At 40.0% G+C, this 15,818-nt stretch overlaps 1 protein-coding gene across 5 annotated transcripts in view; it reads left to right on the forward strand.

Annotated features, from left to right (window-relative positions):
• Positions 1 to 15,818, forward strand: part of LOC109997529 (thyroid hormone receptor alpha) — a 98,114-nt gene that overhangs the window by 70,378 nt on the left and 11,918 nt on the right. For 3 of the 5 annotated variants that reach the window (XM_065964655.1, XM_065964656.1, XM_065964657.1), the window contains 5 exons: positions 7,355 to 7,416; positions 8,721 to 8,842; positions 10,703 to 10,850; positions 12,006 to 12,211; positions 13,896 to 14,042. In XM_065964655.1, the coding sequence (XP_065820727.1) occupies positions 7,355 to 7,416; positions 8,721 to 8,842; positions 10,703 to 10,850; positions 12,006 to 12,211; positions 13,896 to 14,042 (685 nt within the window). Of the gene's footprint in view, positions 1 to 1,573; positions 3,820 to 7,354; positions 7,417 to 7,443; positions 8,843 to 10,702; positions 10,851 to 12,005; positions 12,212 to 13,895; positions 14,043 to 15,818 lie in introns of those variants that run through there. The other 2 variants (XM_065964658.1, XM_020652032.3) reach the window with 2 other exon arrangements.

Here is a 15,818-nt window from a genome sequence, read left to right on the forward strand (position 1 = left end):
GTCTACAAAAGACAGTCAAGCACCTTAAAACTAAGTTCAAGCTTACTCCTGGCATCATGTCAGAGTGTGACATAACATTGTCATGGCTCTAGGCAGGCTCTCTACTCAGCTAAATGCAATGCCAGGATGTCATTTCATTTAAGCGTGGCAGTCAATCACTTGAGAGCGTATGTACCCTGTAACCAAATCAGCTTTAAAAAGTAACTACTGACATCCAAATAGAGGGAGTACTACACAATTTTTTGGTGCCTCTTGCACTCATTGTCCTTGGATCCCAGCACCAGAAATCTTGTCCCTGGCCCTACGATGTGTCATTAACAAACAACAAGGCATATGCTGGCTTGATCTCCAGTAGCAGTGTGTCGGCCTGTTGAGCAGACACAAAGAGATGCGTTGAAGCGGTGCCAGACAGAAAGACTCTCCCTTAACATCAGTAAGACCAAGCAGGTGGTGGGGGATTACAGGCAGCATTCATCCATTAACAGACACAGAAAGAGAAAGCCAGTGCTTTTCAGCTCATCAGTGTGCAAACACAGAGAACCTGTAATAGGATCTACACTCAGGAACTGTGATTAAGACACAGCCTAGAGTTCATAACCTTCACATGAGGTAGCTCAGAAGTTTGACTCAGGCGAACAGAGCTCAGGATGTTCCATGAAGGTGACTTAATCACTACAATGGAGTACACTGACTTCACCACTTCACTGTGTAATATGGATATCAAAAGTGAGAGAAACCCAGTCTCCAAACCCATTGACATTTCATCTGATAGTATAGCCTCTGGGAGCAATAGCCAACTTTTCAGGGATTCCATTTTTGCCAGCGGTTTGCAATAAAGGACTTACGGCCAAGACTTCTTGCGATTAATGCGAGAATAGAGTTGGTGTTGAGACGTCACAGCAGATGCACAAATCTGTTTAAAGACATCTGTTCAAAGACATTTATTAAATTTACATATTTGTTCAATGAAGGGCAAAGGTTTCTGGGATTGATTACATGGGACTGCATTCTGCCCCTCTCACTTTCAATACAAACAGTCTTCCTGCTTAAGGCCAATGCTCTCTGAAACTTTAGTGTACAATACTACTTGTACAACAAACACAACCCAGATACTGATACCAAAGTCCTTTGCCAATCTTTCCAATTGTACATTTTAATGCAGAATCTGTAAATAAAGCTCAAAGCTGAGCAAATACCATGGCCCCAAATCTGGATTCTGATTGTAGTTGCCCACTAAAAGATACGTCTTTCTGTTTTGGGGGGGTTTTTAGGCCAAAAATGTAGTTGAGACGATGACGCCCATAAGGCAATCACAGCAATGGAGGCTTTCATATTTTAAGAATGTATATGTCAACCTACACCCTGTGAAACTTTTAATTTCCCTGAAAGTATTTGGCCATACCTGCTTCTTCAGGCAAGCAGATAGAAAATGGAAGTTTTTGCTTTATTTTGCACTGTTCCTACAAAGATTGTGCATCCTGTTAATGTCTATAGATCAGTCTGTCCATAGTGGCGTCCCTGTTTCCTGCTGTTGCAGTTGCAGCTAATCTAATTATAAACGCTTATTTAATTACAATATAATTCAGTGATTCAACCAATTGTCAAGAGAGATTGTACCTGTGGCTTAATTTCAATCATGCAGAGAAAATCAAGCTCATATGAAACAAGCTTATTTGAGACAGTCTGGCCTGAATCTCAGTATTCTCTATTGTATCATATTTAAAGTTGAGAGAGATGTTTTAGGGTTGTGGTCGTTTTAGTTTTTCATTTGTCTGATACATTAACTGTCTCAGGAAATGTCTCAGAGTTTTATTGTATCTTGGTAGTATTACAAAGTGTAATAATCAATGTCAGTTAGAGACAAATCTTAGAATTCACATTTTTTAATGACACTATGACAAATAAACAGACGACATTACTAGTTGACGCACTTAAGAATGTATTGTAGTTTTTTTTTAATATATATATAAGAAGCCATCATGAAATTGAATTTGGTGCAATACTTGGCGGTTCTAGACCACCTTTACTGAGGGGGCCGAACTGGGGCCAGTTGTTTTGTCAGAGGGGAACATTAAACCCAGGTGAAAAATAGACAAAGATGATCGCTCTAAAAAAAAAAATATTATGCCAAATAATAGCACACAACATAAAATACCATGATTTAGATTTGTTTCAGTAACAGTTTGTAACAGTCGTTAATACTAGATGGTGAGTCCAGTTGTTGAGTCAAATTCTGTGTAGGTGTTATTAGAGGGGGGTTTTCCTTTTGGAGGGGTGGCCACAGGGGGGGACCTAGCTCAGTGTTACAGGGGCATTGGCCCCTGTTGGCCCCTGCCTAGAACCGCCCATGCTTGGGTATACTATCTAACTTAGCATTGGCATTATACATACTAAACAATGATGGTGAACATAATAACCAATAAAGCAGCTAAGATTATGTTGCTAGAGGACCCTTAGTCTAGCTGAAAACTTTCGAAATGTTTACTGAGGTCAAAGTTTATTTCCACAGCACTAATCCATCAGTACATTACAGCAAGGTCACACTGGAACTCTGCCTGGAGCTTAAAGGGCATAATCCCTCTCTTTCATGGTAGGCTTTTTTTTTTTTTTTTAATTTTCAAGTATTTGAAATGTAAAAAAATTGGAAGAAGAAAACAACATTTCTTTTTTCCGAACAGCAAGACATGAGGAAATTGATATTATTATAATAATTAGTAATAATAAGTAGCCCTGATCTCTGATATGAACCCATTCCAGTAATAATTCAGTTAGTCTCCTAATAGAAATGTTTATCTTTCTTAGTAACTTTTTTAATACATTTGGATCACAAAGAAATCAAAGACCAGTCTGTTTTAGTTGACAAGATAACAATTCTCTCTTTGTCCTTAAAAGACTTCACTCAGCTGTACTCGAGGGACCACATCAGACTGTTGTTATGTAATCAAGTTAGAATTTAAGCTTAACTGGAGGTTGGAGGCAACTACTTTTTTTGTTTTCTCCTGGGGGTAAAAAGGAAAGAGCAAATCAGAAAGAGAAAGGGCATACCAGGGGAAAGTGACAGGAGTGATAATGTAATAACACGAAAGGTGACAGATGGAGAGAGGGCGACAGAAGGCGAGAGAGTAGAAGAAGAGTCAGGCAATTTGGAAAGAGAAAAAAAAAAAAGAGTCAATACAGAAAAGTAAGCATAGAAAGTGAAAGAGAGTACAATGGGTTTTAAAAGGTGGACCGAAACATGAAAATGTGTTTGTGATGACACAGAGTATGTCATGGGGGGAGGAACTACGCATGCAAACACACAGACGGGGGGAGGAGGCTGGACGAGAGCAATGAGAAGAGAGAGAGGGAGGGGAGAGAGAGAGAGAGAGAGAGAGAGAGAGAGGGAGAGGGAAATAAACAGAGTAACCATTCCTGCCAGCAGCAAGTCTGAGGCAGAGAGCTACTATTACCACAGATATCGCTTCTGAACACTGTACTTCTCTGAGATCGACTGGAGCCCTCAAGTCTCTGGGAGGTTGTTGGCGAGGGATTTCAGGACCTCCTGTTCGAGGTTTATAGACTGGCGATGAGCCACGATCAGGCTTGAGTTCTCCAGAAGAGCCACTTTTTGAGCTGTAGAACTACTTCTTCAACTATTTTCAGACTCATTAACTGGAGCAAACAGGTTCTGTTTTCTGCTAAATGGGACACGTGTAGCGACTCTTTTTGACTGCTGGGAGGCTTAGACAGCAGAAGGAGCTGCTGGTTTTTTATTCTCTTCCTCTGGTATTCCTGCAAAGGGGACACAATGCATATATTACAGCCCTACTGCATCAACAGGTTTGTGTTTATGTGGATTTAATTCTGTTCACATGTAGTTGTTTTGGTGATGAGCCACTGCTGATATCCATATCTTGTGCCGCATGTTAACAACAGATAAAGACAGAAGACTTAGACTTAGACTTTCTTTATTGTCATTCAAACTTGTACTTTACAGTGCAGATAAGAACGAAATGTTGTTGCATTTGGCTCGTTGTAGTGCAGGATAAAAAAAACAGCAGCATGTATTTACATATAAAAATAAAAATAAGGTGCAGATATAAATAGATATAAAAAGAAAAGCTATGAGTAAAATTACTATACAGATAAATATATTGCACATTATATTGTATTTTACAGTCCAGTGAGGTAGTCCTGTGTGGGGGCAGGACTGTTAAGAAGGGCTTTTTTCAGTTTGTCTGCCTGTTATTTTTCTGTTTAGCCACATTTTGTGAGTACTTTGGAGTTGATAACGGTCAACAACATTTTTAACACTCACAGGGGTATTTGATAACTGTTTAAATTGTCTTCTCATAAGAGAAACAGCTGTGGTTTTCATGCTTCTAAAGCTGTTTCCTTCTCCATCATTAAATTACACATGCTTGGTTCAATTTTCTGCAACACAGACACTTCCCTTCCATTTCCATTGATGGCTCCCAATCGCGGGGCAGATCTACACCACTATCTGCTCCTACTGGTAGTGCTCGACTCTCAGCTCTGGTGTCCTCTTCTGACTCCATACAGCAGAACTCCTCCTTGCCTTCTGGCTGATATAATTAGTCTCACAGGTCTGATTCTAACACTTCACATATTTAATCGCTTTCTTCCACATTGTGGTCATGTGGTTTTTGGTTTTGGAGCCATGGGGAGTCCCTCCTCTTCTGATCTGACTGAGTGCAGAGGAGGCAGGCGAACAATCCAGAAGTTCAACATATAGTTTTCATCTGAGGTCCTTGAGTGGAGTCTGATTGGACAGCTCTCAGGCAGTCAGTTTACAAAGCTTGTGGAAAACTATTGTACAAAAAATGTTCTTTCAGTGCTCGCTTCCCAACATTGCTTCTTCCATCATATGATCTTTCAGCTGATACCCTCAGAACTAAAGCTCCTGTCAAAGCAACTACAGCATTTGTTACAGCTGAATTTAAAGTGCTCACTGAAGGACTGTATTTAAAGTCACTGTGGGTCAGCTTTTGTGTAATTATAGTAGCATTTGTTGTATCAGTAATCATTCATGTTTGCTTAAATGTAAGCAAACATGAATGGTTTGAAGCCAACAATGTGTAATGAATATTTGTGTCTTGGAAGTTGTGTTTCTTATGCCCTGACTATACCAGACAAAAACAATGTGTATCTGCGCTAACTGCATTTTTAAGTGATACTCTTCAACCAACACATGGAGCAAGGTGACATGCTGTGTGTGCCAAAGCAAATATGCTATTGAGGAAACAAAAACAGGAACAAAAAGCACATGTGACTAATGGTCTAATATGATCTCTCTTTTTTTCTCCCTTTTGTACAAAAGGCAACTGTTGGCCAACATATTCACCATAAGAATTGCATGAATGTTTTCAGCTTGTTCTGCTAACCTCCAGTGCTTCACCATGACTATATCCAGCTTTAAATGGCCATGAGCGCTTTTTCTCACATTATTTGGCAATCAGAGATTATACATTTTTTAATGGTGTTCTTTATAGTTTTTGCTTTGACTCATGACTCCAAACACTGATGTCTGTTGATGAAAGGACACTGGACCAAGCTCTATAAAACTATGCTACAAAGATTGTTTTGTTTAATAGGTTCAGAAGTCAGAACTTGGTGTGTGTTTATATTATGGTAGTTTATTTCATAGTAATCAACAAACAGAGTAGATAGTTTCCCACTGCCTCACTGCCAGGCCATGTGCAGAGCGATAAAATTAATAAGTTAGTTCGACCGTGAAGAACAGCAAGAACAGAGCAAGAGACGTCAGAGGAGGGTTTTTTTTTTTTTTTTTTTTTTTTTCGTTTTGGAGAGGAAAGTAGATTTGACAGCCACAGAGGGGAATGGAGAGAGGGAGATATTGGAAAGAGGGTGAAGAGCAGTGTTACCTAGCGTTACTTCAGATGGAAGTCTGGGGAGCAGAGAAGAGGAGAAGACAGAAATGACAGAGAAAGGAGGAAAATCAACGGCCCTGACACGGAGCAATGCCCATGAGAGGCAACAGTGGGAAGGACAGAGAGCGAGAGAAACATTTTATAGAGGGGAGAGGGTAAGCTGGAATGGGAGGGGTGTGGGGCTAACAGTCAAACATGTGGATAAATAAATAAAAAAGGAGTGAGAGAGGATGTAATCCAAATCTGCTGCCAAAGGCAACTGTAGACTCCATCATACTGTATGTGAGGAAGATAGAATAGAGAGAATTATAGAAAGAGATAGGTGGGGGAGAGATGAGTAAAGGAATTATCTGTATCCTGGTTTTTGTGTGTGCACTCCCAACATGTGCAGAGTGGGAGCAGAAGTGTGATTGCATGTGAATGAAAGGTGTATGTATGATATATTCATTTATTTGAATTAAAGACTGTCCTTGGGTTTTCCAGGTCGGCTTGTACAGAAATTAGAGTCTGAATAGAATTTGGGTCGTAAGTGAAAAGCAATAATGAATGTAGACAGATGTAGGCAGAAATTGAATCAATGATATGAAAAGACAAAATGAATGTTGGAGGAGACTTAAATTAAGCAAAGCACCTTTCCTTCCACTCCTTTCTAGGAAGTGATAATTCTTTGTTTTTTTCTTTTGTTATTCTATTCGAGTCGAACTTTGTACTGAGCTTGTCAGCTTGTAAGTAAGTCACATAATAGCCCTCAATAGTTCCAACACTCTTGGCTAACAGCTGGCAGCCTTTCAGCGCCAATCAGCCGCTCGTCAGCAGTGCTGAACAATTAATCAATTAGTCCAGAGCTTCACTAATCAGCCTTTTTATGTATTATTTGGTACTGAGAACAGTGGTTCAACTCTGCAGCTCTCCATATCTCTCTGGACTAATCTCACTTTCCCATTTGTCCATAACTGCCAACGTCTTTTAAATTCTGTTGAATTACCTAAGTGCTGATTAGTGTAAAGTGTATTATAAAAAGATGGACATCTCACCATCTCACCAAAAGTGAAGCCACAGCATTGTTGGCTATCCTTTCGGTACAGATTTTAAAGCCCTCCTCTAAGTTAGCAGAAAATACATGTGTCAAACTATATTATCAAAATATATTGCTAACAACTTTTTTTTTCATCTCTAATACTGAGATGTTATCTTCATTTTGACAATACAAGAAGTGGCAGCAGTAGAATTAATGTTTGATTCTTAATGGATTGATGATAAATAATTCAATAATCACCCTTTGACGGATTGAATGAATTGTAAAAGCCAACTGTCTTTTTTTAAGCTACTGAATTGTGGGGATTTTTCCTGTTTTTACCAGACTATGTTTTCAACACAAACCTTTGATGTCACCACCTTCCTCACACTGTATCATTGTTCTCTCTCCCCTGCCTGCACCCCCCCCCCTCCTTCCCTCCTCACAGGTGGCCAGATGTGCCGAAAAGAAAGAGCAAGAACAGCCAGTGTTCGGTGAAGAGTATGTCTGGTAAGGATTTTTTTTTATCATCTTCCCCTTCATCTCTCTTTGTGTTGTTGTCATCTGCAAACAACCAAGTGAACACAGTAATACAAAAGACATCTTATTATGGGCTGGTAGATTTGTTTTGTGTGGTCCAACACTCCACATCTGGCTCCCCACAGTTTTGCATGATGTCTCATTTATATGATAATCTCGCCCTCCTACTTTTTTTATGACTCTGATGCAGAGGCTTTGTTGAACACAGATAAGCTCACCTTGGTTGCCATAGCCGGAGCTTTTAGAGAGGTGTTTGAGTCCAACCATAGGAAGGACTCGACACCAAAACTATCAAATATAGTTAGCATTCTTAATTTAAGGTTGAAATGAACCCTTTTACTAAATCAAAGGGCCTATAAATGTTTCCAAGCATTATAAAGTTGAGTCAACAGATTTGAAAGCTTACCTGATCACAATTGAAAAAACAGCATGTTTTACTTCTGTGGTTTCAAACCAACACAATCCAACCTTTATTCCCATTAGAACATCAGTTCATTTGATGTCCCTTTTTATTTCCTGCATTTACAGGCTTGACTATCCGATTCCAAATGTATTACATTTTAGCGAAAGTGTTTTGTTTTTGTTGGAAATGTGATTTTGCAGTTAAGAATTATATGAATCTGTGACACGTTTGTTTGTGAGACTTTGAGTATCTGTGATTGGATAGTTAGGTCATGTGTGTAAAGCTGCATCAGGTGCTTAAGCATGCAAGTGTGCAGTTGCATGTCCCTCCACTTAAAAAAAATGAATAAAAACACCTTTTGTAACAACATGACAGCTTAGAGGTCCAAGTTGTAGAAGAGTCAAATCACATGCTAACTGAATGTGAGTTGAAATGATCACTGAGCAAAGGAAAACCTTTCACCTCCTAAGATAAACAAAGAAGCAAATAAGACGTCAAGATTAAGGCCGACCTCATGAGTTCTGGGAATTAGAGTGTAAACCTCATAAGCTGGCATGATATCATGTCTGTGTGCACAGCCGAGACTGCCCTTCACATAAATACTCCATCCTGTATCACAGTCTCTTTGGGCCCTATGCACAGGAGCATATTGAGGCCCCTGTGATAACACAAAGACCCCTCCTCACCCCCTCCTCTCCCCTCATGCTCTCCTCCCTTTCTCACCCTTTATTCTTCTTATCTTCCTTTCACCCAAACTCCTCTCCCTCAACCCGTCATCCTCCTCACCGTACCCCACGACCTCATTTTTCACCTTTCTCTCATTCCACCCCATCTCCCTCTTCAACCTCCTCCTCCTCCTCCTCTCCTATAGCTCTTAGTGTCTCTGTTCCAGGGTACATCCCCAGCTACCTGGAGAAAGATGAACCATGTGTGGTCTGTGGGGACAAGGCCACTGGATACCACTACCGCTGCATCACCTGTGAGGGCTGCAAGGTATGGAAGCAAGAAACTCTCCTTTTTTCCTAAATGTATAACAGATGAACTGACTAAACCCCTCACAAAAAATAGAAGTTGTCCAGTGTTACCTTAGCAACCGGAGTAGTTGCAACAGGCGCGTCAAGCCGTGGATTTTTCTACCTCTAGAAGTGGTGTGTTTTTATAATCATCCAGAAGACAAATCACTTCTTATTGTAAATATAAAAGATGCCCCTGACACACTTCTGGAGTATTTTGGGGTTCAGTGTCTGGCAAGTATATGTTGATCGAACCCTGATTCTATCGATTAAAAGACAACCTGCTCTACCTCTGAGCCACAGCCGCCTCATTGACAGTTTCTACATGACGATAAAGATCGTAATGAGGAAGTTCTGACTAGAAAACTGTTGGAATGTGACTCGGCGACAAGCTGTTCTGAGAAGCTCAAAGGATTGTAGGCAGAACTGGATTGCACTCTGGCATCTGAACGTTCTTCTCAGTCCGGATCTGGAATGACGTCTGAAAGAGGCCAAAAAAAGGAACCATTCACCTTAATAGTTAACAGAGGCAATGGCTTAATTAGATTCTGAATGACGGCGGTGAACCAATGCGTCAATTATAAGTGCGCCTAACTTGAGTTTCCTGGTTTAATAAACCTATTAAAAAACTACGTAAACAACCTTTTGTACGCACTGAAGTGGAATTAGTTAACTGTGGATCAACCTTTTGTTAATCTGATTATCAGCATGTCATAAATTTTGAGGTTAGAACGTTCTCCCCAAACTTTCTAATAATGGTTTGCCCTGCTAGGAGTGCTCAGCCCCAAGCCCAGCTTTTCCAACTTAACTATCCAGGGGTCAATGATTGATCTGCAAGTAGCAACATGCTTTTAAACAAGTAGAGGGAAATATGTGCATTAACTTAATAGAGGATAAATACCAATATGTCTGTTTGCTGAATTTGAGTTTGTAGCTAGCAGCCGGTTAGTGATAGAATTACTGATGTGATCAGAAGCAAAAAGGTGATTTAAAGATGAGAAAGATCTTTTTTATTTCTTACAGTCAGTCAGTTTGATCATTGAAGGCAGACATTTTTAGTAAGCGGAAACACAAAAAAAAGCTAACTTTCAAATTAAAAATACAGAATTCAGGTTTGATATTAAGCTTTACATTTTTTATTTTTACAAGTGCATTCTTCACTGAACAGGGATGACTGGGCTTGTTGGTCATCATCGCTGGTATCTGCTAGCTTCTTCATGGTTTCTAAAAATGAGTAGCTATTGTTTACATTCCTGCCATTGACATAGAGGAAATGAGGCACATCAAAATCCCAGAGAGATGCTGAAGATTAAAAATGACTTGTTTTTATGTTTTTTTTATTTATAGTTTGTTTGGCATAGATCAATGGCCTTACTGTGAGATGTCTTTGGGAGTGACCATTTAGAAACCAAATGTTCCTCGTTTTAATGTGATTTAAAACACCCTTGTTCTTCTCTGCTTAAAATCATGTGTTAGTGAACCACTTGCTGCGGTGCTCTAATCAGGGTAGAGAATCCAAGGTCTGTACAAAAAATGGTCTCTGAGAGATGTTCAGTCATGCATCACTTCATCTCTCAGCCATCCAAAGCAGAATTCTGTCATGCAATCAGCAGCCTGCCGTGTGATATTCACCGCACTCATTTAATACTTATCAAAACATAAGAACATTTGTATTTGTCTGTGCCATTATGACGTTATCCAGTTGCGTATTTCCCTCAGTCTCTTAATGACCCTTTTTGTCTGTTGTTGTTTTTTTTTTTCCTTTGCACTTTTGCGCCGATGTTTCTATTTTTCCTGTTACTCTCTTTTTTTAAATTCTCCATTTCTCCCCTCTCTTCAGGGCTTCTTTCGCAGGACCATCCAGAAGAACCTCCACCCAGCTTACTCCTGTAAATATGAAGGTTGCTGTGTCATCGACAAGATCACCCGCAACCAGTGCCAGCTGTGCCGCTTTAAGAAGTGCATCTCTGTGGGCATGGCCATGGACTGTGAGTTATTATGAGCTCATGTTATCACTACTAGTATGTCACTGTATAATCCTGTAGATGGCACACCTTTGGCAAATGTGTCTTAATCATGAGTACAGTACTCACAGGTACAGTACCACATTGATTTCTGCACTTAGTAGAATACACACACACACACACACACACACACACACACACACACACACACACGCACGCACTTACTAATCCTCAACACCAACAGCTAATTTGGGGATCATTTCAGTTTAGTATGAAAGCTGCTCCTGTGAATAAAGGAACTGGTCTCTGTTCAATTTCCAACACAAATTCACAACACCTGCACATCACACCCACCACGCTGAGCTTGAAAGCTCCTTCAAAGTCCTTCAAATCCTTTTCACATTCTGCATCACAGCCGACACTTCATTCTGCCTACTTTTCAATATCTCACTCGTTATTTTGAAGGTCACAAAGCTTCACTTCCACAGTGCTGAAAATGTATTGATCTATTCTCCTACCGGTGCATCACAACTGAATTCAAACAAAGCCACACGTGTGGTCCTTGTGAGTATAATGAATTAAAATATCAGTGTGGCATTGAAGTTCTCGGATAGCAGAGCTCTGTGATTAAAAGCACTCAGAGAATGAGTCATCCGGACACATTGCCAGTTTAAATGGACAAAATGTACAACCAAACCTCCATCAAGGCCAACAGTTAAAAAGTATTTTTGTTGATTCTTTCATTTGTAAAGAGTTTGTTGAATTGTTAGACATTTTGTTTTGTCTTTGAGTATTCAAAGTCACATTCAGTCATTGTAGCAGTTTTAGCATGCACTGGTTAGCATTTAGCATAAACCATCCCTGTGATTAAGTGCTGTTTCACAGAGCTGCTTCCATGCCTGGTCACTCAGTTTTGCATGTAAGATAATATAAATGATCTATTCCTTTCCTTACCTTCAGTTGATAAAGAGAAATTAAAGATACCTCGCCAACAGAAAATCATTCAATAATCTGTTATTCTTATTGCATATAAGAATAACAAGGAACGTTATTACCTATAGATCTGACGCTTTCTGACGTCGCTTTGGATAAAAGCTTCTGCGAAGTGAATTTTAGAATTGTAGAATCTGACAACATTTGCTGTAACATCACTTCACCGATCTCCTTTCTGCCCATCAGTGGTGTTGGACGACTCAAAGCGCGTGGCCAAGCGGCGTCTGATAGAGGAGAATCGACAGAAAAGAAAGAGGGAAGAGATGGTGAAGACGATGCAGACGAGGCCCGAGCCAACAAACGAAGAGTGGGAGCTGATCAGGATGGCAACCGAAGCCCACCGGCACACCAACGCCCAGGGCGCCAGCTGGAAACAGAAGCGCAAGTTCATGGTGAGCGTGTCAGTTTTGAGCCGACAGAGACTTCAGCGCTGTCGTTTAGTAATGAAGAGAAATGTATTATAAACAAGTTCCTTATTTATAAGGGAGGTGGATGTTATGAACCAAAAGTCGTATCTCGATACATGATACATATCTGTGGTTTATAAAATTTTGCTCAGAGAGGGAGAGAGGTGGAGCCGATAGAAGAGGGACAGACAATGAGGAGAAACAGGGGAACAGGATGCTCCACAGAAGAAACATAAGTTATTTTAACACAACACTTCTTAACATTGTAATCAATTGATGCGTAACACTTTTTTATAGCCCACTAAGGCTTATAGGGTTCTATAATACAGTTACTATAGCATTCCTAGATTTAACCCAAAAAAAACACATTTTTTTAAAAGTCCAAATTGAACATACATGTTTCCTACAGATCTCCAAAATATAAGACAAACAATGGTAATAATCCAGAAGAAAGTTGTTATCATTCTGGATACGTTTTTAAAATGATTAAAATACATAATCCAATACAAGATTCATATATAAAACTCAGGTTCCAGTACTTACTCTTCTTTTAGCTTGTTTTGCTGTCACTTTAATTTGCTGTACTTCCAAAATTAAGCTAACACATGATGGAAAGTTATTTAATTTTCACAGAAACATTTTGGACAGCACTTCTTTTCATCAGCAACTCAATTATTGCCGTCCCATGTGGTCGCAGCCACATGCAGACGCATGTGTCTACAACGCAGACCTTAGGCTAATGTCAGATGACAGTTACCCAGCAACCAGTCCCTGAACAGTCGGATGAAGTTTTTTTAAAGACTGCTGAAAAGTTGCTCAGGTGGCGGGGGCGGGGGGGGGCGGGGTGGGGGGATTAATATTCCAAGGTGAACGATGGAGAGAGGTATGCCCAAGAGAAAATATCAGATCCTTTATGTGGGAGTACATCAAATAACATTCAATTAGAGCACAGACCCTGTCTGCTGTTATAGATGCTTCACTTCTTAATGCTTTGCATCGGCTGTGATGAACTGAAACAAAATAGGCAGTCAATTAGGTAAAGAATACAAGGAAGACTTTGTTTTAAATGTGTCTGCGTGTGTAAGATATGGATGTAGCTTTTAAGTGCCTTAAACCTGCATTTTTTTTTTCAAATTGCCAAGAAGGAGAAAATCCAAAGTAAAATGACCCTACTTTCACTTCATTGATGACCTTTGTAAACATTGCTCTCTGGTCTCAATCACCTGTTTAAAGTCTGCTCTGATACAACATGATGTTCATTTGGTACATTAGGTTGGTCTTAAATGGTAATGCTGTAAGGTTGTAGGGTGTGCCTACCAGTAATGGAGAAGTCTCTGCCATGGCGGCCTTTCGAATACGATAGGCAAATTGAAGTATCCTAATATGGTCACTACTGTTTAATAGTAGTGCACACTGCTACTACTTAAAAAAGGAGAATTCAAGGCTTCACAATACTATGAAAATGATATTTATACCTGGAACATATTTGTCATTTATCATATTCTCTACAACTCTTATAAACTTCCATTATTTAGCAATGTATTACAACGTGGCTCATATAATTGTCTCCTTTCTGCCAGTTTGGTCTTTCATGGACCAGCGCTAGTTAAATGAGTTCCTGTCTGTGGCAGTGAATGGTCTTATTAACTGTGTCGTGTCTTGTTTCTAGCCCGATGACATCGGCCAGGGTCCAATTGTTCCCACTTCGGACGGCGATAAGGTGGACCTAGAAGCCTTCAGCGAGTTCACTAAGATCATGACCCCCGCCATCACCCGTGTCGTCGACTTTGCCAAGAAATTGCCCATGTTCTCAGAGGTAGGTTCAGCTGTAGACCTAGAGTTAACATTCAATCTAATGTGTGGTCTTGAGTCAATCATCATCATCGGTAGTCTAAGAAAATAACGGATGCTTTCAGTGAGAGTGCTTCACAGTATCTTTTGGCATGTGTACTTTGTCTGCACTATTACATTTAAACAAGAAAGGACAGGCCATATTTGAAAAGTTTAGAAATTTCCAATTTTCTTATCCTCTTCCATTAAAATGGATTGTCTGATCCTGAGTTAGCAACAGTTTGACAGGGAGACCTGTCAAGGCTTCACATGCTAATGGAGTGTGCATGGGGCTGTTGAAGGTGGTCGGTCCGAGGGGGTAGCTGTGGCTCAGTTGGGTGTTTCCCAACTGGAGGATCATGGGTTCGATCCCCAGCTCCTGCAGGACAAGACACTGCCTCGTCGACGGCAAATAAATGTGTATGAATGGGATTAGTTAATACTGATTGTCACTTTACAAAACAGCCTCAGCCATCAGTGTGTGAATGGGTGTGAATGTGGAGCTGTGACTTTGAGTAGTCAGCAGACTAGAAAAGAGCTAAACAAGCTTAGGTCCATTTACCATTTTCTTTTTTCCTTTTCTTGTATAGCTTTTATTAACCAAAAACCACAGTAGCAAAAACACTATAGGGAACATACAGTGCAGGTTTCGGTTCTAACAGTAGCTGTGATTGTTGGAGTGGCCTGCCAACTTACAACTATTACTGCAGCCAGAAAGGGTTGTAAGATGTCCATAGAACTGATGAATGTTTTGTTGTTGTTGTTGCTGTTGTTTGTCTTTGAGAGAGGGTGCAGCGTTTTTCAAAAACCACAAAATGAGTAAAAGAGTTTATAGAAGGAGCCATGACGATAAAAAATGGAGGGCATTATGACACCAGACAGTGTGAGGCAGTGCAACACTTCTCCAGTCGATCTATTTGCAGCTTCTCCTACACTCTCTGCTTCATTGATGACACTCAGTAAATCTTGGTATAAATCCAGTTTTTATGATGGTTGTGGGCTACTCAATATGCCAACTCTACACAAACCTAAAGGAATGGTTCAGATTTGTTGAAGTAGTGTAATATGAGGTACTTGTCAATAGTAAATGTATTAGCCACACGAGATCCCAGTCAGCTCGGACCTTTTAATGAGTAACTGGCCAGAGATGACGGCTATACAGTCCGTCACTGCAGACCATTTGTTTCTCATAAATAAGCTAAATAAGTAAAAAACTGACCTGCACATCATTGACGATGTAAGTGTACGCTATTTATAGCACTATTTCTTGACACAAAGAAAAGCCTAGCTTCCATGTCCCTGGTCAGTTTCTCAATAAAACCTGTTGCTTATACACTTACTATTGATACAATCGAACTAACGAACCCCCAAAACCAACTATCCCTTTAATTTAATTATTTCAAAGCTGGAAGAAAAACATCCTTTTGTGGAGCTGCAGCTACAGTTTAAAATGAGGAAAATGTGATTTTAAGAGTGCATTTATTTATATTATGGGATGCTACATGCTCTAAATCAGAGTGCAGAGTAACACCAGCAGCTCTGTCCTGCTCTTTATTAGATTCAAGAAAGTTTAAAGTCCAACATTTTTGAAACCCTTCAGCATTTGACTAATCATGACAACAGCCAACATGATTGGGGTTTCTTGTGTAGCCAGCAGATTAACTTTTAAAGACTTCCTTATCTGTGCTCTGGTTCAGCTATTGCATTTAGGTCAATGTGTACCGCCTCCTCTGCTTACCACACAGACAGTTTTCCAGTTTGC

This window comes from Labrus bergylta, chromosome 16, assembly GCF_963930695.1.
Source record: "Labrus bergylta chromosome 16, fLabBer1.1, whole genome shotgun sequence".
Lineage (NCBI taxonomy): Eukaryota > Metazoa > Chordata > Actinopteri > Labriformes > Labridae > Labrus > Labrus bergylta.